Source organism: Dermacentor albipictus, chromosome 1, assembly GCF_038994185.2.
Source record: "Dermacentor albipictus isolate Rhodes 1998 colony chromosome 1, USDA_Dalb.pri_finalv2, whole genome shotgun sequence".
Taxonomy (NCBI): Eukaryota; Metazoa; Arthropoda; class Arachnida; order Ixodida; family Ixodidae; genus Dermacentor; species Dermacentor albipictus.
The window spans coordinates 388125065-388152019 of NC_091821.1; the positions used below are offsets into that span (position 1 = coordinate 388125065).

The window sequence follows — 26955 nt, forward strand, 5'->3', positions numbered from 1 at the left end:
AGCAGTGGCACTGAAACGCGACACAACCACCCTGAATTTATATTGCAGGGCCAGGACTCGTCTATACACGAACTAAAACGTCAAAGGTTCTGGCTTCCCAGTCAATGTAGAAATATTTGGCTCAATGACTACACAAATACGTTTAGGCCACTGCTAAACGTTGTGGTCTCCATCTCGCGATACTACACTGGGAGTCGCCCAGACCACCGCGCGAGTCTGAGGATCCGAGCCCTCAAGAGGATCAGCTCAGCCGCGTGCGTTCTTCACTGGAGCGAGGCAGAGTGCCTCAAGGAGACGGCCCAGAGTGCAAGGAAGGCGTTTATTGGTCGACTACTTTGGCGTTGTCTAACTGCCACAGCTCCCGCAATTCAAAGGTGGCACGACAGAATCAGAGAGCGCTGTAAGACTCCGCTTTACGGGAGGATGGCTCCCAACGATATTGCTACCAGGGAAATGCTCCTTAACATGATCTTGAATTGTAGTGCGAAGTGACACAGATACCAGAAGCAGACAGAACGAGCGCTCTGTCTCTGTCACTTCGCGCTACAATTCAATATCATGTTACCGTATACCAACTCGCCCAACTTTCTATCCTTTTGCATTACAATGTTCCTTAGCTCGGCATCTATCCTCGGATGGTGACCCGGCGCAGTATACGACCACGCGAGTGAAGTGAGCCGCGTCTCTTTGGCGTAGTCTCAAAAACAGGAGCAACGAATAGGTGTGCACCCGCCTTGGGTCGAGCACCCCCGCGGTCAGCTCGAGCCGCCAGGAAAGAGGGGACGCGAGTTCCCGCCCAAACCGACCAGTCTGGTGAGCACCTGGTCTTCTCGGGGCACACAGTAGCAAATGTTGCTGAGTGGCGTCCTCGGGGGAAAGAGAGAAGGAGGGCGGCGGCCCGCCGCTGGAAGTTCAAAAACGACTTGGTTGCGATGCGGCCCTATATGCCCAAAACGTGATGCGTTAAAATGGACAAACACAATCACCACAACGCTTAGGCCACGAGTGTACGGTTATTCGATTAATTCGCGCGAAAAAAAGAAAGACGACGAAAGCTCATTCATTGTTCAAAAGATTGCAACTGAACCTGTACGATGGCTGTGCGCGGTAATGTGTGAGCATCGAAACGTATTGCCACCGTCGAAATGAACTATGTATGAGGCGTTTACTGCAGCGGGACTCTTTCGCGTTTCCGTAAGAACACTCTCGGCACCATCTAGTGCCGCCGCCGCGAAGCCTGCTCGTGGCCCCCGAAATGTATGGCACGCCAGTGCGTGCGTGCGAACGCTGAGAAACGCGTAATGCGACAACCGCTGCGCCATCTAGTGGCATTGCCGAGAAGTCCGCGCCTGGCCTCCGAGACGAGAGGCGTGCGAACGCACGCCTCTCGAGAGGCCTGCGAACGCTGAGAATCGTTCCCTCGCTTGCCGCACAACCAGTGGGACATAATGGGCGACCCAAGTAGACTAGAGGTTCGTTGAAGAGCGGCACATAACCAGTGTATTCATGGTGCAGTTAGGTAGGAAAATGGTTAGATAAAACATACATAGATACAAACATGAATACATATATAGATAAATAGCCCCCGGGAATTGCGTGAAGTACCCTAAGAATGCTAACGCATCGAAAAAATTCTGATACGCCTAGTGGGTATGAGCCACGTGGGCCACAAGCATTAACATCTATATTCCTCTCGCTTTCACTTGTTTGTCATAACTATGCAGATTTATAAATTCATACCTTTAACATACTCCTTAAGTCCGTCCGATTCTCGATAGGTGCAACTGTCTTTAAGATCATCATCATATGTTATTAGCTGCACCTGTAGTCATCATTAGCAAGGGCCCTTTCAATCTTGCTCACCATTGACGTCACCGCTTCATCCGGGCACTGCCAGGCACCGCGAGAACGCACCCAGCGCTGTCGTGTCACGTGGCCGCAGTGACAGAAGCTATCGCACCTAACGCTTGTGGCATCTTGGACCGGACGTCCGTACCTTTGAAAATGACCGGTAAGAGTGTCATGGCGTATACGATCTCCTCTGGAGGACGGGGTTAGTGGGAGTGAAACCACGCACGGCCGCTTCAGCACACGGACGCTTGAATGCTAAAGCAGGAAGTCGTGCGCAAAACTAAAATCCTTCTTCCAGGTCATCGCGTTCGCTTCTTCCTCTCTTTTTTCTCCAAATTCCACTACCGTCGATCATTCTGTTTTTCGCTAGCCCATGCAAAATAATAAGCTGAAGAAATGGCCGTATACACCCAGCGCGACGATAAAACAAGACGTTCGACGAGTATACGGTCGAATGCGGCAGAGCAGCTGCACGCCATGAAAGCTTGTTGTGATTTTCACCTGAAGCCAGGCACTGATCATAAGGGGTGCTGTTGAGAGTTTCCTGATCCCGCCATAGAACTGTGTTCGTCCGTTCGTGTGAGATATGTTGTCAGCGAGTTTGGTGCTGCTAAATTTCTGCGAAGAGAAGACAAACGATTGATCTTCAAATCAATGTAGAGAACATTTCGCTCATGCACTGCATCAATATACCATAAGGGTAAGTGTACCATCAGGATCCTTAACCTACGTGGCTCTTTTTGGATCCGTAACGTAAACGTCGGCACAGAATGCGATCCAGGGCAAAATTCAGGTGATGTTATATGTGGGATTTTATATCCGCGATTATATGCGGGATGTTTCGGTGATGGCACAATGTGTTCTTTTTTTTTTTAACGATACAGAATAGGCCATTGAAACTTTTGGTATCGACAGGTTACGATCGAAAAGTTCACCGTCTACGTTTTGAGTTTCTGGCAAGCTGAATTCGTGTTCAGCTAGCCTGCATGTGTGTGTTGTCCGTGTAGACGCTAGAAATGTTGATGTATTATGTAGCTTGCTTGCGGTTGGTATTCGGTTAACGAAAGCGATGTTCTAATCGCAAGCTTCGTAACATGGTCTTCTATTTAACTTTGCAAAAAAGCTGTGCTGAAGGTACATCCTTATGCGCCAATTACGCGGGGTGATCATTTTGAAGCTTCCCGGTATGTTTAAATATCGCCTGGGGCAGATAGCATTTTCCTGTCTTTGAGCTGGATTATTCGAAGAGACGGACATTACTAGCACGAGAAATTGAAACAAACATTGAACTAATTAGCAAGAAATCACAAATGAACTTTTTTTCATTAATTACTTTAGGACACATATTGCAATTTACGAATTGTGGCCCGTGAGTTTGCGATACATCCACCTGAAATGAATCTTCAGGATGACACCAGTTGTGAGATATTATTTCCCAAAGTGTGGGACGAAATACAATATCGTTCAGTTAGTTTTGCGTGCATAAAAGAGCGTTTTGTTAAATACAAGTGGAACAACAATGTATATTTACGAAGAGTTTGATGGCGCAAATGTCGAAATTGGTGCCTGAAAAATTTGCCTGAGATGTTCACAGCAGCATACGCTATCCGCGGACTGTGTTTTTTCGCCAAGCCTCGCCAAGCCCGAGTGTTGGTTCAGGAGCCCTTTAACAAACGTGATTCAGTTGTTTTACTTAAGATTATAAGTGCGGCCAACAAATGCATGGCTGGCAGTCACCAGCCGCAGTATCCTGGTGCTTAACTCGTGATCGCCACAGTCCTCCCAAAATGCATAAAAACTTCAAACGCAACCAAAAAGCTGAAGCAAGCACGCTGGTACCCTATGTTCTATATTTACGCCATCACAGCTGACTTAGGGTGCTAATCTAGCCGGACGCAGCCAAACTGCGCCATCTTGTATTTTGTCATTGGCTCATGATGCGGCTACGGCTTCTCTTATGTGACAGAGTCCAACATGAAGATGGAACGCTATTTTGGACATCGTCAATTTCCACCACAGTGTCGAATTCGCCATCTTGTCAGCTCTGATTGGCCCAGGGGTCTGCTAAGGTGTCTCCGATTGGCCAGAAATATGAATGCCGCCATTACAGATTTTGACAATACGTTGAAACTTTACATATGGGTCCAGGTGGAGATGGCGTATTCAAATTACGAGGTGCAACATTTCCACACGCGTGTCCGTGACCACCATGCGCATGTTGCTGCAGGAAGCATTCGCCAGGGCGAGGAAGTCTGCCTGTCGTCGGCTCCCTTCTCGGTGGACGACGACAGCCCCGGCGACGGGTCTCCGGACGGAGGCAGTCCCGCCGCCATGTCCATGGCGCCTTCGTCGCGGGGTTCTCGCTCGTGCAACAGTGAGAGCGCCCGCTGCTCAGCTCAGCGCTTCCCGGCGTTTGCCGCCAGTTTCTACGAGCCACTGCGAACGTTTTGCGAGATGCACACTATAACCGCAGCGAAACGATAGAAAGTTTTATTCGAACGATCGCTTGTATACGGTCCGCACCGCGATCACATTTCACGCACCGCGAGGTTTTACACAACTGCCTTGATGCCACCTTTTTTTTTCTTTTTTTTTGGTAAGCGCATTATTGCGTCTCTCCTAGAGGCGAGTGCGACGCACTTACAGCTTGCCTGAAAAAGAAAAAAAAGTTAGAAAAAAATTAAATTGTCCAGAAACCACGATGATGATCGTCAGTGTATGCAATTAGCCGAACGCTTCTACGAATTAAGGAAGATGCTTTCTTTTCTTTTTTTTCTTCAAGGAGTGATGCACTTGAAGGCGTATATTTGCTGCCGGGAAGGTATTTACAGGTAACCTTTTGGTTGCAAACGAGATCACGCTCCCTTCGCATCGACGCTTTTGTATCGGAGGCGAAAGCCCAACCTCGGACCATGAAAATAGGCGAGAGAGCCAAAGAAAGCAATTAGCCTGAAAAAAAGTATATAACCCGGCGGACGCCCCCATGCCCCCTCACGCTCCATGCGGAGCGAGGCCAGCACTTTGCCTTCATCTGCCGGCGCGAGCGTCGTGTGCACGTGCACGCACTGGCATTCCTGCTGAGCGGTTCTATTCCGAGTGGCACAGCCCGGAGATGGCACCCCGCCCCACTGCAAATAATTTTTTGCTGCACCACTGGTATAGGATACGCTTGTCTGAGCGGAGCGGTACGCGTAGATTAACGCTCGGCATATCATCTTTAACCGCGAAGACAGAGACGAAGATTTAAGGCGATAGGACAACCGGAGAGTAAAAAGGAACCAGGCTATTACGACTAAGCTTCTGTCCGAAATGTTCGCCCTGTTTTCTTCTTCGAGAGCATTTTTCGTCGTTGGCCAGCGTTCGTTCGGTGTGTTACCACCGGACGACCACCGCGGCAGTGGTATTCTCCGACGGCGTTCACGTATACGCCTTCAGCGAATCACCTATACTTGTGTCCCAGCTAACGTTGGCCAAGCTGTTCAACGAAAAATAAAAAATAAAAGCCTAAAAAAAACTGGTGCAAGATACGATTTTAAGTTACATTTGTGTCGACCGAACACTGTGGGTCTTAATTAAAATCGTATCTAGCACCGTGTTTTTTCAATCTTTCTTTCTTTTTTCGTTGAATAACTTGGCTAAAGTATATACCCTATATATATACATGTAGAAATAATGTCGCCATTGGTCACCATTGGTCAGGCGCATTGAGGGTCATATATTTTCATTCTCGAATAGCCGTGCATTCGATGGCGTAACTTCGTGATGTCGCATACACGAGCGCCGGGGAAATGTGGTAACGGTGTCACGTTCGCTCTCGGATTCTTCGTGCAGCCGTGAGCAACGATAGCCCCGTCCGGCAAGTGATCAGCCCACCGCCGGGCTGGAGACCCAGTTCTTGGTCGCCCTCGCGCAGCGCCCCGGACCTCAGAATCGCCAGGCCTGGTACGTACACACTGTACATGGGCGACCACCGCACCGATAGCGCGGTCACATTTAAGGGGCCAGATTTAGAAAGCTTCGCAGTTTGGAACGACGAGGTCGTTTGTACGCATGAAACCGACGCAGCCCGATATCCTGTATGTGAACGCGAATATAGTGACCGTAACGCCAAAGAGCCTACAAACTGGAAACTTCCTGCATTATCTCCACTTTGCTCGATCAAAACAACAGAATTCCTGGATGAGGCATCACGATCGCCCACATTTCATCATCATCATCATCATCATCATCATCATCATCATCATCATCATATTCTCTGTTCACTGCAGGACGACGGCCCCTTCCTGCGATCTCCAATTAGCCCTGACTTGCGCCAACCGATTCCAACAAGCGCCCGCGAATTTCCTGATTTCATCGCTCCATCTAGTCTTCTGCCGTCCTCGACTGCGTTTCCCTTCTCTTGGTATCCATTCTGTAACCCTAATGGTCCAACGGTTGTCTAACCTGCGCATTACATGACCTGCTCAGCTCCATTTTTTTTCTCTTATTAATCTCAATCAGAATATCAGCTATACCCGTTTGCTTCTGATTCAAACCGCTCTCTTTCTGTCTCTTAACGCTATGCCTAGCATTCTTCGTTCCATCGCTCTTTGCTCGGTCCTTAACTTGTTCTCAAGCTTCTTTTTCAGTCTCCAAGTATCTGCCTCCGTTAAGCAACGGTAAAATGCACTGATCGTACACCTTCCTTTTCAATAATAATGGCAAGCTTACAGTCAGGAGCTGACAATGTCTGCTGTATGCGATCCATCCCATTTTTACTCTTATATGAATTTCCTTATCATGATCAGGGTTTCCTGTGATTATTTGACCTAGGTAAACGTACTCCTTCACCGACTCTGGAGGCTGACTGGCGATCCTGAATTCTTGTTACCTTGCCCGGCTATTCATCATTATCTTTGTCTTCTGCATATTAATCTTCAACCCCACTCTTACGCTCTCTCTGTTAATGTCCTCCATCATTTGTTGCAAATCGTCTGCAGTGTTGCTGAATAGAACAATGTCATCGTCAAATCGAAGGTTACTGAGATATTCACCGTCGATCCTTACTCCTAAGCCTTCCCAGTTTGATAGCTTGAATACTTCCAAGCACGCAGTGAATACACTCTTAGGCAAAGTTACACCCTTTGGCTTGCCCCTTCTGCCACACAACAATAATCGTTATCTGCTTGATGCATTTCCTTTCTTTAACGCTGCGAGACTGGAACTTTCCAGTAACGAACGGCACGCGCGTTATCAGAAGGGGCACTCTAAAGGGTGTAAACTGTTCTATGATGATAACGCGCGTGCCGTTCGTTACTAGAAAGTACCGGGCTCGCAGCGTTAAAGAAAGGAAACGCATCAAGGCAGATAACGATTATTGTCGTGTGGCAGAAGGGGCACGCCAAAGGGTGTAACTTTGCTTAAGAGTCATAGCATTGGATAGATTGTGTCTCCTTGTCTTACTCCTTTCTCTATATGTATCTACCTACTTTTCTTGTATAGAATAAAGGCGGCTGTGGAATCTCTGTATATATATGCCAAAGTATTTATGTAAGCGGTCTGCACTCCTTGATTACGTAATGCCTCTGTGACTGCTGGTATCTCTACTGAACCAAATGCCTTTCCGTAATCTAGAGACTTTATTGTACTCTGCGGATTTCTCGATTACCTCATTAATTTAAGGGGTCTCCAAAGAGGAAAATTGTTGCACCTGTGTTAGTAAACTGCCCTTCCGCAATACCAAAAAAAGCCACTCTTTCCGCGAGAAGACGCTTGGTAAGACAAAAAAGACGAAAAAAAAACAGATGGTGGCGACGACGCTTTGAAATTCCCACACCACAACGCCGCGACTTCCCGAGTTCTTACGCCGTCTGCTCGGTCCTAATGAAATTTGTATCGGTAGAAAGTGGACTATACACTGTATTAAAGAATATCGAAAGATTGAACATTGAAAAGTTTCAAGAACTTTTACTGAATCGCAGCGACCTGAACACGACAAAATACTTTGCAATCGGTGATGTCATACTGACGTGCTGACCCTGAGGTATCGGCGCGAAATTCAAAATAGAATCTTTGACCACCATTCTTTCCTCTAATAATTCACCTACTAACGCGAAATCAACTAAAGTAGAGTTCTTTAAGACTATTCCGCCAATCTAAACTGATTCAGTGTTTTACTTTAGTGTGCTTTTAAGCACATTTTAATAGGTACACGTTCTCAACCGACGCTGCTGTCTCTTCGCTTTGACGCTGCAACATATGCGGCGCCATGAACGATGCTCGTGAAACCAGGCGAATCAACAGTGTTTTGTTGTTTTATAAATTTTATTTTCGGCGATCAGACGAACAAAGAGTATATTAGGCTGTTGTCACGCAGACGCAACCCGCCGTGCTGACTTAGCGGCTGTGGCGTTGAGCACGAGATCGCGGGATCGAATCCCGGCCGCGGCGGCAGCATTTGGGTGGAGGCGAAATCCAAAAAAAAAAAAAACGCCCCTGTACCGTGTATTGAGTGCACGTTAAACAACCCCAGTTGGTCAAAATTCACCCGGCATGCCCTACTACGACGTGCTTTATAATCAGATCGTGGTTTTGGCGCGTAAAACCCCAGAATTATTATTTATTTATTTTTAAAATTTTGACATCGACGCACACCCAACTACTGCGGGTGAATGAATACTTTCGATCCTTTCCCGATTCCTTAGGCACTGGATGTTACAAGCATTGCTCTAAACATAGACACAAACTTTGCGACGCGTGGTTTGCCTGTGGAAGCGGTGCTTTAGGTTCAACAGACGACGCCCTTAGGCGGAGAAACACATGACGCGTAGAAGTGGTATATTGGCCGATGCGCTGAAACCTTCACCTTCTTTACAGCTCCAGTGCTCCGAAAAACTTGGTCGCTTGGGAGTGCTTTCATTAATTCTTAGTTTCCCAGGTGCTACAACTACCGAAACTTGATGCAAACGCTAGGGCAGAGGGAAATTCGGCTCTCTGGCGCCCGCTCGAGCCATGGCTTTTAGTATTAGACGACATAAGACATGCGACTCGCCACGGACGACGACATCGTTCACCCGCGATTCTTTTGGGCGTCTGCCCGTCTATAGCAGGGACGGTGGCATCGCCGTACACGACGACGCGCGTGCTCGCGGCAGCCACGGCCTCAGGCCCGGCCCGCGCCAAGAGCCCGTTCTGGCTGACCTCCCCCGACAGCATCCAGCCGCATCCGCAACAGGTCCCCGGAACGGGAGAGGCCGTCGAGTCGCAACCGCAACGTGAGTGGCCCGAACACGATGGTGTCATTTCTTCCATGTTATCAATGCATGCCCATCCTACACTGAGGGAACGGCTTGTAGGCTTTTATACCAAGGAGAATCTGAAAGTCCTTGCCCCTATTTTTTTAAAAACCAAATTACGGCTGTAAATGCGAAGTCAATTTTATCCATTATTGCCAGCGGTGGACCTTAGACTAGCCCGGCTACAGCCCGGCCTTATCTACCGGTGGCTCCGCGGCACGGCGCTGCCCAGGCAGCACACCGATGGGGCAGCACCGGTGGGGCAACCCACCGCCCCGTTCCAAAGGGGACGCTCATAACATCCATCCATCCATCCATACCAGCAATTGTCCAAGCATGGCCCAATTCTGGCAGAAATTGGTATCAATTCTCAACCAATGCTGGCATATTGGCAAATTAAGTGCAACCCAATCCAATGCTGACCCAGAATGAAAGCCAAGATTGGATCAATGTTATGCCAATGCAGCAGCCTGCTAGCGTAGTACCATGTGTTGAGCCATATCATTGTCATTATTCATCCCAGCTTTGAGCCAATGCCCTTTGCATGACGAATATTGTAAGTACGCTGGCTCTAGAGTACGCAGCCATTTTTACCGCGAACCTTTTGCTAGCTGTATTTTTGATAGCAATTGTCCCCACATGTACTGTCTGCCTCAATAGTATAGCTAGGAAAGCTCGGCAGAAATATATGTCAAGAAACAGAAGTCCTCTATACACGCAGATAATAATAAAGGAATACTTAAATTCACTTTTATGACAGTTTATTTACGAATAAGTTTGCACAAACAGGCATTTTCCGTGGACCTAAATGGGTGACGCTCGATGCTGTCAGTTGTTGAAGATGGCGGCTGTGCTTCGCATGTCCGCGGCGTACGAGCAACGAAGTGTGATTCGTTTTATACGGAGCAAGGGACGAACGCCCATCGAAATCCACAGGAAAATGCCGCCTACGCATATGGGGAAAGGTGGCTCGCATTGAGAAGTTTGAGGTGGTAGTGTTGTGAGTTTGCAAAAGACATTGAAGACTTGCATAACAATGAGCGTTCGGGGAGGCCGCGTGCGTCGCAGACTGACTACAGGGACACCTCAAATTTAGTGTTGCGATGCGATAAATGTCTGAAATGGTGTGGGAACTATGTGGACAAATAGTGTACGGTACGTAGAATCGTACGTATATTCGTAATTATCTGTATGTACCTTATTTTGGCTAATAAAAAAATAGGCGCAAGGACTTTCTGATTCGCCCTCGTACTTGCAATAGGCCTTTGCCGCTTGTAAGCCTTTACGGCTACGAATCCGTAAGAAAGAGAGGCACACGAGAAGATGGAAACTTGAAGTGATCGGCAGTATTTCGTCGAACAAAGGATGTCTCTCTGACACAAGAGGACGTGTCAAAGGAGTCATCGCCCTCTGAAGGCAAGTCCCCTCGTCGAAACGTTGACTCCGGAATCCTGATACATTTTTGTTGGACCACTGTTACTCGCTTTGCGGCTATTAAGCAGTACATGGCTTATAACTCTTGACGGTTTAATTCTCGGTCCTACGTCAGGTTGTTGCCTCAGTAGGCGCGGGGAACTTGTGGGGAGAAATGAGCAGTAGCGTGCGCTTATATACTGTGTTGCTGCTGAAAGCTGCACCTGCCTCCAATCATTTATATTCTTGGCGTCGGCACTTATTTTGGCGTGGAAAGCTTTATTGCAGGTTGAGACAACGCCAACATTAGGAGACCAACATGGTGGAATCTCCTCGCGTGATTTGAAACCGTCGGCAACAGCTCTGGGCCTCAATCTGAACTTTTCACATCTGGCTTATTCCGCCGTATGGCGCCTTTTAGAAGCATTCGAAAAAAAAGTATTGCTTGCGGAATCATGAGATGGCGGTGAATTATTCATGCCATGTTTCGCCCTTCAGTGGTTCGACCACGCCATCGTTATCGTTGAGACCCCGCGACCTGTTTGACGTTTGTTGTTAAGAGTGGAATAGACGAATGTAATGAATTGGGTTATACATATGTACTATAAGCGCGCGTCTTGAAACAGTCTCCCAATTCCGCAATTGATAGTTTTAAGAACCATAAGCACTGAAGAAGGAAGTTGAATATTATAGAACATGTCCTCCGCGTGATTACCGCGTTTACCCGATTCTAACGATCGAGCTCTCGATTATAACACGCGTCCCGATTTCCATACTGCAAGAAATTATATATGCAATAAATACCTTTGATTGCTCACTCGCCAGTATATATTTTTTTTCTACTGTAAGAGAGATAGAAAGAGTAACTGCAACTTCTGCTCAGTTAAAAAAAAAGAAAATTTATAGTATCCGAGCTGCAGTTGACCGGGTACCACTCATCGTCGCTGTTGGAGGCCTCCTTTATCGCTATGAACTGCTCACATCATGTCGTCTTCGGTATATCGTTATACTATAACGCAATGAACTTCCGACGCGGGTACAAAGCTACCAGCTCATACAGCTGCAGCGACGTGCATATATATCGGATTGGGTTGCAAAATTTCGTGATGCCAATGATGACAGTTTTTTGTCGTTATTGTATATAGTGCACTCGAATCTAACATGCATGTCATTTTGTAGTAATCCTTCTTTTTTTTCGAGAAATAGTACGCATTGGAATACAATAATTACAGTACTTGAAAGTGCGGCATTCTGTTGCCTCGCGTCGGGCTGCTAAATATTCATCCCAAAAGTCCGACGTGAGAAACACATCGCACAAGGGCCGAACGCAATGACATGTTGCAGTCTGCTGCCACTCATTCGCGCTTTAGATTATGACAGTATAGTTAGCAGTGAACACTTGTTCACGAGAAGGTTTTTTACAAGAGAATAAAAATGCGATGGAGTGCATAAGGCACGGCATCACCAAATCCTGACCGGCATCTTACCACCATCGTTGAAAAGAAAAGTGTACAATAATTGCATTCTACCGGTGCTAACATATATGGTAGAAACTTGGCGATTAACCAAGGAGCTTGAGAGCAAGTTAACGACCGCACAACGAGCGATGAAACGAAAAAAAAAATGTTAGGCGTAACGATAAGAGACAGGAAGACGGTGGTGTGGTGGTGGAAACAGGGGTAGCCGATATTCTAGTTGACATTAAGAGGGGGAAAAGAACCTGCGTATCCCGCGCACTGTGAGAACCACGTGATGTAAGCGAAGCCTTCTATGCTGTTTGCTTAGATTCACGATAATTAGCGGCGAATGTGTAATTCCTTCAGCGTTTAGTCCAATACGAGAGTTTAGTCCAATACGAGAGTGGTGAGTTGATGTTAAATGTTAACTTGCGTACCCCACCGCTGTTTGTCTGCGTAGTCCACAGAACACACACAGGGAGACGTGTTTGCTGCTTGAGGCGTTGTTGTGCGTCCTTGTTCATAATATGTGAGAGGGTTGAGCATTACCATCGCCTCACATGGTACGTCTAATCATGACAGAAGCGTCAAACTTTAATTGAATTATGGGGATGTACGTAATTCAATTGATTATTATAATTGTATGTATACATACATTCGCAGTCTGCACCACGTTTCGCTGCGTAGTCAAGACGCTGCTGTTCTGCTTGACGCTTCTTTCGGGCCTGGGTGTACTAGACGCTGAGTGGATGCTTTGAAGCCATTTTGATGGCGCGTGTTTACTTGCTCCTTCTGCACACGCGGCAAACACGCTGTTCAGATGCCAGCTCCAAGTGCTCTCTTCACGCTATGGACAATGGTAATGTTTACGCTATCACAGCCCAGCACGCGACCTCCACCTACATTTTTATCGCATAGGAAAGCAAGCACAACACGTGTCACACGCACAAACTGTGAAACGCTGCCGCGACAGTGCCGGCCGGGATGCGCGGAGGCGAGCGCCATCTGGTGGTGTTGCAAAAGACCCAGCGGCGCGCGCTAGCAACACCACAGCAGCAGCAGCGCCCGAAAAGTCGGGAGAAGGTCGCGAAGAATGCATCGCTTGAAAATGGAGCTGGACAAACCACGGGAAACGCGTAGGTCAGATAACCGGTGGTCTATTAGAATTTCAGAATTTCAGAATTTCAGATCTCAACTCGAAGGAGGATCAGGCGGAACAATTGCCGGCTATGTATGCCAGGCTAACCCCGCCTGCTTCAACATCACCACCACCACCACCAGGTAATTGGAGACCGCTGGGAGAGGCCTTCGTCCTGCACGCGGTGTACATAAAAATAAGTTGATGACGATGATGACTACTTAATCTATATTTACACTGCGGCATCTTTACTTGTTGTCGAGGTCAGGCGCTTCAAAATATGGTGCAAATGGCCTGTCACAAAAGCCTAGTGGAGAAATGAGCTCAAGGTCACTGGCGAGGCGTAAAAGAACAGCACCGAGCTCTTATTGGCCTTCGAGCCGTTTCATTAGGTGCTCGACGGCCAATCGGACGTACATGCAGACGTCCAAGTTAAAGCCCTGTAGAAGAAGGACAGTGATGGCACGGCGTAAAACGCACGCATTTGTCCTCTTCAAGAGGCGCTCGTCGACTTGAGGCCAAGTCGCGCACCGTAAACTGATTATTCGGTTTTGCTGAATACGACAGAATGACGTTCCCTGTAGCTGCCCCAAAAGGAAATAGATGCTATGTGCGGCAGCTGTGACGGATGGAAATGTTTCTTTTAATGGCGCATAGTAAGACAATCGATTAACAGGTCGATGAGGTACGCGTGTGCTCTGGGTGTTAGTTTTGACATATCCGTAAAGGCTGTGCGCGGAACGACGGTTGGTAATATGACTGCGGTTGGGTCACAGCAAGAGCCAAGCAGATTTTCTGTTCTTGGGAACGCAGGTCGCTCGCGTTCTCTAATTTAAACCTCTATAATGTAACAGATATGTAACAAGAATATACACATCTGGCCTCACATACTCAGGAGTATGGTCATTTAAATTTCATATATTTCCCCTGCCACGTGTATGTATCCGCATCAGCGCCTCGTTTTCTAATTCCAAAGAACAGTATCGAGCACAGACGAATCTCGAATGTCACAGGAGACCTTCGATAGTTTCTACGCCAGTGCAGCACTATATTGAAGAATGCAAAAGGTAAAGTTTGCTGGGTCGGTGTATTGTATGCATCGGTTCCTGTCACTCTATTCGGTTCGGTTTTATTTCCTATTCACCGCACACGACCAGCTGATCGTGGTGATAATGTAGCGACGCTCGTATCGTTGACGAAGCTCGGAAAGGAAAATAGTTGCAATAGAATCGTCAACATTGTCCCTGCCCTGTGTGGCGTCTCTGCCTGCGTGGCAATACACTGCAGCAACGCGGGAACGGAATCCAATAAAGGGAGAGGAAGGCGTACGACGATCGCGCGACGACCACGTGACCGGTGTCGAAGGGCGATTAGTTATAGCAATGAAAATTTCGTGGGAATGTGAACGGCTCGTACGACGGAAATGAAATAAAACACCGAGGTGAGGTATTGGGACTAAACGTGTAGGCGAAGCATACACTTCCTGAAGCGTAGAAAGGAAGTCTAGTAAGACTTGCTGCTATTGGACGAGTATACGTTGGTGCTTTGATGTTGTGCTAATACGGCGTTTGCGAAAATCATACACAAGCAACGGACACTCAGGCAAACACAAACGCTAGCGAAAGGAAGTACGATAAAGTGGTGCTTGGTGTGCTTATGGGCTAAGTAACGCTGGGACGACGTTTTGCGCGGAGGATTAAAGCAACAATTACGCATAGCTTTTTTTTCACTCTTTCTCTTTTCTTTCTTGCGTGTCCGCCTACATAGAAATCCCGAAGTTACGTCTGGTTTCAACAAAGTAACGCGCTGTACCGGATCGGAAATCGCATACTTTTAAGCGTTTAAATGTGGGGGAACTATAGTTAGGCCAGGCCATGCTGTATCACCAAAGCGACAGAAACAACAGTTTTGTGATAGCTTCCACTTGGTGTTGCTCTCCCTATATCCCTGAAAGCTCGCGTGGTAAAGCAGCTTGACAATACTATAAACTCGCCTCTAGAGCGGCTGGCACTGTGTTTAATGGCGACGAATTTTTTTTGTACCTCTCTTCAGCACCTGGATCTGGAGACAGAGAGGACCTCACCACCGACAATCATCACACCACAGGTGACAATTCAGTTTTGAGCTACTGAGAACAATCGGCATACGAAAGCTGGCTCATACTCTGTTGTTAAGTGCTACGACAACGGGCAGAAAGGAACAGGAAAGGCGAAGTTTCCCAGCGATGCGCGAGGCCCTAGGTAAATAAATAAATAAATAAATAAATAAATAAATAAATAAATAAATAAATAAATAAATAAATAAATAAATAAATAAATAAATAAATAAATAAATAAATAAATAAATAAATAAATAAATAAATAAATAAAATCCAAATACCGGGAGCGAACACAGAGAGGGTGCTAAGATCCCAAACGCATTTCCATTCAGCAATGCATTTTCTTCGTGGTCTGTGGTCGCCAGAAAGCATATGAAGCATGCATAGAATCGCGAGACGCTATGTGCTTAGCACTAATTCGGTAATTTAAAAAAAGTTGTATCTGACGCCTTGTTGCATAAACTTCAAATTTGTATTGCAGTCGCACAGATCCACAGCTTACTATACAAAAATAGAGCTTGTCACGGCAAAACTTACTGCTGCGGCTGCAGGAAGTCAAGTCGCGCCGCAAAAAAATGTATATCGTTACCGCAGAAATATATGTCGTGCCGACGTCTATGCGTCAAAAATTTAGTTAAAACAAGAATATTCCCGTTGCTTTTCTCTTTATAAGCTAAACAATTAGTAATTACCCCGGCGATAGCGTAACAAAGGGTGCCTGCATAGAGTGGTCCATTTGTTAGACTACTTTTTATTAACATCGTTTTCATTGATTCACATCTGCGCTATCTGTTATTGCAGTTCCGTTGTAGATATGTGACAGGAAGCCATCGGATAGTAAACCATAAATATGTCGAAACACATTTTTTTGCTTCGCCACATAACTTGCTAGTGATGCAGGCAAAGCACGCTTTACAGGCGAGGACTGCCATCAGTTACGTGTGGTGGTCGTATAAACTTCATCAGGTATTGGCCTCACCGCAATTCATCACCAATGACCACTGTTGTATGAGATTGAACTTTCAATGGAAATGAAGCTCGGAAAGCTTCTAAAGTGGAGCTAAATCTTCGCGAGCAGTGTGATAGATGTAGCCTCGCCTCGCGTCATTACCCCCGATACATTCGTCACACTAGGCGAGCTTATAAGCTAAGCGGATTAACCGATTCAGCCTATTACATCTTCTAATCTTAACTGACCAATTGCTTCAGCGCACGTAGCGGGGAAATATACAAGCTTTCCCGCGATATTCACGAACATTTATTGCAGAATTCGTTTCACTTGAGCGTAAGTATTTTGAGCGCCCATGCGATGCGTCTCTTGTGAAAGGCGACGACGTCCGATTTCTCCTCGCATTCCTCAGTGCAAAACAGCCCATCGGACTATATATGCGTCCCAATTGAGTTTTTGATCATCATATGTTGAGCCACGTTGCCTAATGCTGGAGTAGTTTGTGATGGCAATGATACATAGAACATATTAATAAGCACAGGAGCTGGTCGCCCAGAGCTTAGCTAGCCAAACACGCTATTGCTGTAGCCAAGTGTAAAACATTTTAAACATTTCAAAGACACTCTGTTCACAATTTCGCTCCTGTCGAAAATTTACGCCAGAAGCAAAGTAGAACACACTTCGTTACTGCTATATTACCTTTATGTTTGTCTGGTTGAGCTCTCTGGCACTATGTGGCTGCACCGTGCAAGCTGTTCACGTTTGTGCCTCCGCTCATCCGGTAAAGCGCCCAGGGCCAGTGCGCTCGTATTTGCCCGAATACCGGACTCTCTAAAACTCTCGATTGTACGTGGTAGTAATACTTCGGCATGGAGTGACGATCGCAAATGCGTAGACGCTGGCGCCGATCAGATACCGACAGCCCGATGTGGTGCAGCCACACACCTCGCATGTTGCCTTGCAGAGGGACACGATGCCACAGTTTGACATGTTGCAGATCGCTAGATTTGCAGCCCACAGCGGAACAAGGGTGATCCATGGTGCTCAAGAAAAGAAAGCTCGAGACCGGCACTGACCACGCAGGTCGCGCGCGCGCGCGCGTTTTTTTTTTTTTTGTGTGTGTGTGTGTTTGTGTGTGTGTGTGAGAGAGAGAGAGAGAGAGCCATCGACGATGACTGTCAATGACGAGGGAATAGCCGAACGCTTGTTAGTTGTTTCATTGCGTGATTCTTCCGTCGAGACCAGCACATCTGTAGCTTGTAGTATAGGTTACTATTCATATGTGTGTGGTCTCCAGCGGTGTGGACCAACGTAAGGTCCCTAGATAAAACGATTTTATAGAGCACCTCTTAGATCAATGCGACCGTCGTCATTCTCCTTTCTCGCAGCCGCCACAACGGGAGAGGGTGGAAGGAGAAGAGGAGGGCTGTGCTTCCCTAGTTCTTCACCGCAGCACGTGAAACCTCGAGACGCCCCCACAGCTCTCGCCCTACAGCTCGTGCGTTATAGCTGGCGTTCGGCGACAAACGTGCCCCACAGCTCAGCTGCGCGAGAGTGCACGCGCCTTTTGCATCACAGCCTTTAACTGCATCGACGGAGAAAGCCCGACCGCTAGTATATACACTACCACAATAAACGTGCCGAAGAGTGAAAGAAAGCTATTCGCTTAAAAAAAAAATGGCTGTGGCTTAGCTAAGGTTAAGCCCAGGATGCGAAGCATACTAGCCTTTATTTTAGCTGTTGAACCACTAGCCTGGTGAACTGCTGTTGCTTGGCTATATTTGGTTCGGCTAGACGAAGAAACAACTCATGCAGGCGAGCGCACGAGCTGAGACCCGGCTATGTAGCTACGCGGCCGCAAGCGAGCGCACGAGTTGAGCCTCCGCTTTTGCAGCTGTTATGACGTCGTATGGTAGCTACGCGGCCGCGCGCGGCGCAGCAAGGAAGAGCGTGGTTGTGCGGCTAGTTTGCTTCACATAAAAAGCAACCAAGCGTCATGACGCGCGCTTTCGGAACGATGGGTTCTGTATTTACACTGAGTGGTCCGCGGGATAATGCGGAACGTCGTCGCCTTTTGCACCACACGTTTCGCCTTGAGTCATTTATCGGATTGTTTGTCTATACGTTGGCCGTATATACGTGAACTATAACCTCGCGTACAGCAGCGGGTTGGACAGCTGGACGAGTTGGTGATAGAGTCAACCTGTTTATGGTCTTCATAAGCCCCCTAAACCGCTACAAATCTAGTGTCATTATCCTTCTCTGCGTAGCTCACTGTAGCCGGTAAAGGAAGTCATATCTCATCGAAACAATACTTTTTTTTTCTCCTTCCAGATACGAGGTAGGCCTTTTTCTCGGAATATTAATCGCTCGTCGCCCGTCATAACTACGGGAGTTCCGCGTCGAGTATGGTCTTTTCGTGCTCAGTGCTCGCAGTGGCTCAGTCACCTCGTGGTGGCTGGTGCCCGTGGTGGTGCTGGGCGCGTGCGCAGGCCTCCTGCTGCTCGCAGTGGCCGCTCTGGGCACCACCTACACCTACCGGTCGGTCATCGCGCGCATTGCAGGTGAGTCGAAGGCCAGAAATGTCCACATTCTATTTTTTGTTGTCCTTTGGGTTTAGTAACACGAAACAGCACCTAAACAAACATGGTACGCGTCGGTAGTGCACGGCTTCAAGCTATAATGACACAGCGTCATTATGACATGTGGCTCATCAGCCTAGAGGGATAAAGCGGTTTGGAAATCACTATAGGTATGGCAAGGCTTGCTATTGACGAAAGTTCCCGTGCGGTTTCGTCATAAAGCGGATGTCCGGTTGTAGTGAAGCGGACACGACAGCCGGAAAAAAAAAATAAAGCGGTGCATCGCAGCTGCTGTGCTGCGCCACGAACTCGGGCTAAACTGTGTGAAGGATATCCTACTGGAAAATCTACGGACAGCTGCAAACATCTTTCGGTGAAAACGTTAACTCATCGGCTCGAGATCGCGCTATACCGCACAGAAGTCTTATGCATAACTTATCGCTATAATTAGATGCAGCAACCGTATGTGAAAGGACATCTTCCTGTGCAATGCTCTGAGCCCTACATCAGGAGTATAAAATTGGTGGTGTACATACTGGTATAGCCTGTTCTGGAACCTTCTCTTACATTGAGATAACTAAGCCCAGAAAGATGTTATTTCCAGAGAGAAGAAATGAAGTTGGTGCTAAGCTGCATTATCCTAATAAGCAAGCACTTGCGAGCCATATTCGAAAATATTTAAGTTCAACGGCTCAAGGAAGCATTGCAGGGCCGCTATTTTGTAGCGATGCCTTATGCCTTATTCTATGCTATTCTTATCATCCACCACACACGGCCGCCTGGTCTCGTTGATAATGTGGGCAGACCGTCGCTCTGACCACTGGCCAAGCGCGAAAAGCCTGAAGAAGCATAGAATCGGAAAAAGCATCGCTACAAAATACCGGCCCAGGTTTATCTTTCAGATGCGCCTATAGCGAGAGCTGCCTTTCTCGTAACAAGTGTATCCAGGTGAAGCCACGCGTAAAAATCACGTTACTAATGATTCCTCCTCGCATGTCCGGTGTGTTTCAACAATTCATTTGCCTATTTCAAGCATAAATTCAGCAATCGGGGAGGATGACACCACCACAATGAAGTCAGGCTGGTGCATTGCAAACAGCGCTTGTGCATTAAGAAGGTGCGTTCGTGCGCGCGCGTATGTGCATGAGTGTGCGCGTGAGAGAGAGGGAAAGAGATCTTCGTGTCTTATCAGAACTATGTTGCACAACTTCGCATCCATGGGCGCTCGTGCCCGCTTCTTCTCTATAGTCCCTTGTGGTTTTGTTTGGCAAGTATTCGTCTGCACTGCAGCTATCCATCTGCTGATATTCATATAAACGTACGTGTAGGCCTGGAAACAGTCCGTAGCCAGGTTCGGCGCTGGGCATATTGTTTCAGGCGTCTCGATATCAGCTGAATTAGTAATGACTGATGAGCATGAAATATTGCGCTCATTAATTTATATATTTGCCCGCGCCCTGGTAACCCTCAGGCTCTGAATTTATGTATGCACATATATATTTGTCTTTCTCAGCTGCGGAAAGAGCTGCGTCTCAGCATATCGGTAAGCATAGTGGCCGCGCACCATCGTGGTCTTATACGGCGCATTACAAATGCAGTCACTTTGTAAGGGCGGCTGCATTTGTCTGAATATGGAGACTGCATGCGCGCATGATGTGTTAGAAATGCCATTTGCACGTTCGATGTATTTCTCTCTTTCTTGGTGAACAATTAACTGAAGCGTATATACGTGAAAGCCTGCGACAACAACCTTTTCTTTTAAAATCGTTGTGTCAATTTCATTGTTTTCGCCTGTGTACACAATCTGTTGGATTGCTGTTGCTCAAATTTCCCTATTTTCTACAAACGATTGCCGCACAATGCTTGACGTGCATGCGGTGCAATGTATGAGCCACGTTACAGTGTGGCGGTGTAGCACGCTGAAACCGAGCTGCAATGTGTGACAATGGACGTCACACACTTTGCGACGTCACAATGCGACGTTGCAGCAGCACTGTCGGAAGATAGCGCCTGCGAGTGTTCGAGGTAAGTAGGCAGCCTTTCTGATCATGATTTCATCAAACTAGTAACTATAGTCAGTAATCATTAACGCGAACTCTTTAGCGAAGACTGTTAATATGTAATGAACCTGTAGCTAATATTATAGTGATAACGTGCCAAAATATCAAGCACGGACGCACCAACAGGTGCAGGTCACCTGTACTGAGACGACAGGTAACAAACAGATATCAGACACATGCAGGCAAAGAGGAAAGCGCGTACTGGAAGGACGTTAATTTTCACAGCTCTCGTGTAGATTTCGCTTGAAGCGGAGACACTTGGAGGTAAGCATTAAAAACTTTCTCCCGGCTCTTCACAGTAAAGTCAATATGGCTCCACAGAAAGCGCCACAGCGCAAGTTATGTAGAGGCTTAAATTTTGCTGGGTGAGAACGCCGCTTTTACAACCGGAGCTCACAACCTATCTCTTTTTTTTTTCTATATTCGTGGACGTTTCAATATTTCTCAGGTTGCGTGGCACTGAATGTTTACCGGTATTCTGCAGCATGCGATTTCTCGCTGCTTCTGTATCGTAATTCTAGTGCGTTAATTCACAACACAAACATGACCATGCATATATACCGTGCTTCTTTTAATGTGCTTCTTACCGCTCCCTTTCCATTCCAGTGAACTTGCCCAGTATTTAGCTTCAACAAGTTCATAGACCAAGCTGCTATGACATCAGCCGGGCAGCGAGCGCGGGCGAGCGTCTCACTGCGCGTTTTCTAGCTGCTACTCACCGAACATGGCAGTCCCGGCGCCGTAGCAGAAATCTTCCTCGCGTCTGTGCTTGCTTCATACCTGAGTTGTAGCCGATGGCTGTTTGCCGGTTCTAAGATTCGCGAGCCAAGCTTCACGCGGCTTCTTGTCTGCAGCTACGTGTGAATAACGCTGACACCAGGCCCCGTTGCGTACGTCCGGCACTGCGGCACCGCGCAGTAGCCTACCATGCTGCACGCCTCCAAAGGCAGCCACTATCTATTATAGTGCTTTCAAATGCTGTCACGCAGATACCTAAGGCGGGGAAGCCTCACCACTTAATCAGAACCGCGGCGTAGGTGGGACTTTAAACTATTGTTTTGAGCTTGCTTCGGCGCTTCGGCGCTTCCGAAGTAGCCGACGCAGCTGCTGTGTCCACGTGATCCCTCATGCCACGTCACGCCGACGGTGGCGCCAGCTTTTCCAGTGGTGGAGCGCGCCCCCAATAGCTCGCTGTGACGTCACGGATTGTCAGGCGGGTCCAGTTAATTGTTTACTGGTAACAATTGCTAGGGACTACGGTGCAACATAAGGAAACCACGAACTCAACCTAGCAAGCTGCGAGAACTTCTGCGCAAAGCAGCACAAACATAGGCTCAAATACGAAACAGATACTTCAAAATTTGTGACGTCGCGCTTACGTACCGGCGCGAAACACAAAACGAAAGGAAGTTAGGTTTTCATATTACCACACACCCCCTCCCCCCGAGCGAATAACCTTTGCCTGCAAAATTAACAAACGCAGGGCTTTGAAGTAATACCAGTGTAAGTCAAGCTTCTGTTATAGATGTTGGGAAATGGCAGAGCAGGCTTCGCGTGGAATACCAAGCGGTGTTGGTTTTCTTTTTGTTCCACGTCCGTAAAAATTAGACGGACTTTGAGTTCCAGGTACTAACTGTACACTTAAATTTTTAGTTGAATCGACAAGTACATCTAATTCTGGAAGAATTTTTAAACTTATTTTTCTCTCCTTGGTGAATACTATAATGTTCTTCGTCCCCTGTTTTCTTTCAGTTAGAAGAGCGGCCCTCCAAGACAGCGTTACAATTCTGCCACCTGGCTGATGAACAGCACGTTACAAGCCCAGGCAAAACACGATGCAGCTGGTGTGCAGTCACGTGACTCCGGGAAAGCAAGGACATCTCTTCAATTGCAGTGCTCCTTTCTTTCCTTTTTTTTTCCTTGCATTCTTCAAGCACGTCCACCACTCTTTCTACATTATAAATGTTCCCCTTTGTTTCCATTCTAGTGAAACAGTTGTTGCTAATTCCATTAAACACAAACCTGGTAAGCAGTATGTCATGTGCAACTTTCTACCGTGTCTGCGTGGTTTTACTGATTATGGAAATCCTATCAAAATTTATGTCAAAGCCATTTGACAATTACAGAATATTCGCACAGCACACATTAACTTCCATTACAGCCGGATGAGCGGAACGTAACGGTGCATGCGATTGGCTTTGTTGCTTTTGCAGTCAAACGCATTGCGTGGCTCTGAAGACCTTCTTTTAACCACGGCGGAAGTACTTCTAACCCTCTTATTAGAGCGGCGTATGCGCGTCGGTATCGTGACAACATGACGGAGGATACCACGCAGGGGTATTTAGACCTGTCGAACAGACAGGTTGTAAATACTCCAGGGACACTACAACAGACGCTCAGGTGGATCAGACACCCCCCGAAACCCACCCGCAGCTACAACACACCACCAGCACCACCATCACTGTTTCACTCTACTGTCGCACGTATTCTGCGCCCCTTCTCAACGGTTGGCGTGGCGCCGAAGACAGGTACTCTCACTAACCACGCTGCAGGTCCAGGTTCGATTGCCCGTGAGTGAGTGAGTGAGTGAGTGAGTGAGTGAGTGAGTGAGTGAGTGAGTGAGTGAGTGAGTGAGTGAGTGAGTGAGTGAGTGAGTGAGTGAGTGAGTGAGTGAGTGGGTGGGTGAGTGAGTGAGTGAGTGAGTGAGTGAGTGAGTGAGTGAGTGAGTGAGTGAGTGAGTGAGTGAGTGAGTGAGTGAGTGAGTGAGTGAGTGAGCCCACACGGACCAAAAAGTGGGGCAGGGTAGACAAAGAAGCGAACTCGCAGTTAAAAAAAAAGCCAGGTTTCAGAAAAATGCCCTTATCTGCACTTAACCTGGAGATCGGTCTACTTTGAGTACCTCCTTTAGAGAGAAAAGCAGAGGGCAGGGAGGTTAACCAGAATAACGTCCGGTTGGCTACCTTACACTAGGGGAATGGGAAAGGGGAAAACAAAGATGACTGGGAGAGAGAGGAGGGAAGGAAAGAAGGAAATTAGCGGTGAGTCGCTGACGCGTGTGGTCTTATTGAAATTGCTACGTCAAGTAGCATCATCACACATGAAGATAGCCCATCCAGGAGTACCATCACTGATAAAGCTGCACAGGCCAAACATCGTTATAATGAAGCTGCACATGACACGAATACATTCTTTGTAACCGATGTTCGTTATAAACGTGCACGCAGATTTCGGCGAAGAAAAGTATATCGATGAAATTTTATGTGAAACAAATGCAAGCATGAAGCCTCGATCTAACAGGTCAGCAGATGGGTTTCCTGTCACTTTCGATGGCCTGTCGGTGGCTTGCCCAGCCGGACCCCCGAGTGGTCTAGGGCAGTGTTCCATGCCACTTCCAGAGAATGGCCTCACCAATTTTCCGCCCTCCTTCACCTGGACGGCCGGCCGCCCAACTCTACGCAAAGGGCCACGCCACGTCACATCCCTGCAAGAAGTTCGGAGACCCTGAGACACTGGAACGCTCCAGTGTCACCGCCACCTACATGCCAAGGCTTTCCAGTTGCTATATGTAGACTCCCTGTGCTGCAAAGCCTGCTGGAGTTTGTGGATGCAACCGGGATCGCCAACACCTTGGCTGAAGACTGCCACCTCTCGTCTCTGTCCACAATTTACGCCCATTTTCTTCTTCCCTGACGATGCTGCGCCGTGCTCCCTCAAGGATTGCAGAACTAAGCATCTTTTCCTTGAAGAACAGTATATATATATATATATATATATATATATATATATATATATATATATATATATATATATATATATATATATATATATATATATATATTCTAAGGAACTTCTTTATTCCAGCCGAGCTCGCGTACATGACGATCAAGCTGTGTTGCTGGTGATGATACATACAGATCAAGAAGATGTACAATGGATAATATGTGGAGATGATGAATTTGAAAGTCAGCTATGTGTTGCGCTCACACTACTTCCCTCTCGCTATGGAAGCGGCCGCCTGGCTGCGCGGAAGTATTATGAAATGCGTCGAGTATATGGTTTTAAGCGAGAGACATGCACTATCTCTGTCCCACGTCAACGGTAATCGGACGGCGTTCTAAGGGGCGAGACGCGGTAATGGACGGGGAATATGTCTGCTCAATGACCGTGTAAGGTCCAATAAAGTGCGCGAGAAATTTTTCGCATAAGCCGGGAACGCACAGGAGTCCAAAGAAGAACTTCGTTACCAGGAAAAAAAGTCGCAGCATGATGAGTCGAGTCGTAACGAGACTTTGCGAGCGTCCTGGAAGATGCCGGTGTTAGGCAACGGCAGTTCGCGAGGCGAGACAGAAACTGTTCCAAGAAAGGAGCTGCTGGGAGTACATGAGTCGAAAGGAACGATACATCAAGAACGAAACTTAGTGAGCGGCCATAGACGGGGAAAAACGGTGAAAAGCCGGTGGTACGTTGTGTAGCCGTGTTATAGGTGTCACGAACGGCAGGATTGCATCCCGCAGTTCGTGAGGTCGGGGCGGATGCACACTGCAGTCATGCTGGAAAGGGTACAATGAAAACGCTCCGTCAAGCCGTTGGTCTGCGGATGGTAACTGGAAGTCCTCTTGTGAATTGTGTTAGAGGCGCGCAGAACTTCAGTAAGGATAGAAGAGAGGAAGACTCTGCCGCGGTCGCTGAGGAGAACGCGCGGAGTGCCAAGGCGTAAGAAAATGTGTTGAAAGAAATTGGCGACTTCAGCAGCAGTCCCGGATGCTAGAGATGCTGTCTCCGCGTAGCGTGTGAGATGGCTTACGGCCGTTACAATCCAACAATTGGCGTGTGAGGTCATGGGAACAGGACTGTACAAGTATATTCCAAATACCTCGAAGGCGAAGTGGGACAAGGTAGACGTTATAGAGAGCAAGAAGGAGCTGTTGTCGTTCATTTGCGGCTTTGACAATAAACGCAGAATGCAACGTACTTCGTAACGGCTGAAGACAGGCCAGGGCAGGAGCAGTGACTTCGTATTCTGTCGTAAATCTTGTGCTAGCCTAGATGGCCGTCGGATGATCGTGAAAGGCTTCGAGAACCTCACGTTGCAGAGAACGGGGTATGACTGGTATCCATTTGTTAGCATCGACGTGATAAATGTAGCGATATGTAAAGCCTCATTGTGCAGCTTGAATTCATTAAGCTGTCGACGAAGTTGGGCGTTCGGAGGTTACGAAGAACCTTCCATGCGTTGGATAATAATTCGGCAGTATGGGTCGATACGTTAATGGGACACAAGGACAGATGGTCTGTCGGGTCTTAGCTAATCGAGGGTTGTGATGGGTAAAGCCGATGAAGAGGACTCTGGACGTACACTAGTACGCAGAGGAGATGGTGAATTGTCACGATTCGGCAGAGGGTAGCGAGATAGAGCATCGGTGTCTTGATGCTTCTTTCCAGGCCTGAAGGTGACATCGAAATCTTACTCCTGTAGGCGAAGCACCCAGCGACCCAGGCGACCTGATAGATTATTTAGCGATGAAAGCCAGCACAGTGCGTTACAGTCAGTAACGACTGTGAAATGGCAGCCGTGAAGATACGGGCGAAATTTTTGCACCGCCCAAACAACAGCAAAGCACTCCCCCCTGCTCGGTTATGGTGTAATTCTCTGTATTGGTTAGTGTACGATGTTAGGAGTTGGACGATCTCGCCGCTGCCACCATTTGAAGGAGTTGAAGGTCGTAGATAGGAACTCGGTAGGAACTAGGTGAACAGGGTTTATTTATATTATTTACAGTTGAACATGAGATACATCGACAGTGCAGCGTGGCTCCCAAATGGAGCCCGCAAGACGAACATACAGCAAGGGAGCACACAGCTCACGAGTACATTTCGAGCACCACAACGAGCACACACTAGCAGCCGACAATCGCTGCTTATAAGCACTCTGCTCGACGTCATTGAAGATGACCCGCCCTTTTGGAGGAGGAGGGCTCACATACACGTACCGCACATGTTTCAGTGCTCTCCGAAGCCGACGTCAGCAGGGCTTCGTAGAAATCGGAGCCGACCCGAGTAGCGCGTCCGAGTAGCACATTGTCTTGCGTCTTGGTCGGCGCGTGGGAAGGAGCCTTCGTCGGCGTTCCCGCGG

General features: G+C 47.6%; 1 protein-coding gene across 3 annotated transcripts; it reads left to right on the plus strand.

The window, feature by feature from the left end:
• Positions 1-1865: 1865 nt before the first annotated feature.
• Positions 1866-22814, plus strand: LOC135916977 (uncharacterized). Of its 3 annotated transcripts, XM_070531996.1 has the most exons (9): positions 1866-2011; positions 4079-4225; positions 5683-5793; positions 8937-9104; positions 15186-15239; positions 17569-17678; positions 18515-18744; positions 20276-20305; positions 22575-22814. In XM_070531996.1, the coding sequence occupies exons 1-9, from the start codon at positions 2005-2007 to the stop codon at positions 22576-22578; spliced, it is 861 nt and encodes a 286-aa protein (XP_070388097.1). In that variant the 5' UTR covers positions 1866-2004; the 3' UTR covers positions 22579-22814. The 3 variants fall into 3 exon arrangements, with proteins under 3 accessions (XP_070388097.1, XP_065306484.2, XP_065306485.2); XM_065450412.2 differs by lacking the exon at positions 17569-17678 and having other exon boundaries at positions 18608-18744; XM_065450413.2 differs by lacking the exons at positions 17569-17678; positions 20276-20305 and having other exon boundaries at positions 18608-18744.
• The last annotated feature ends 4141 nt before the right edge of the window (positions 22815-26955 follow it).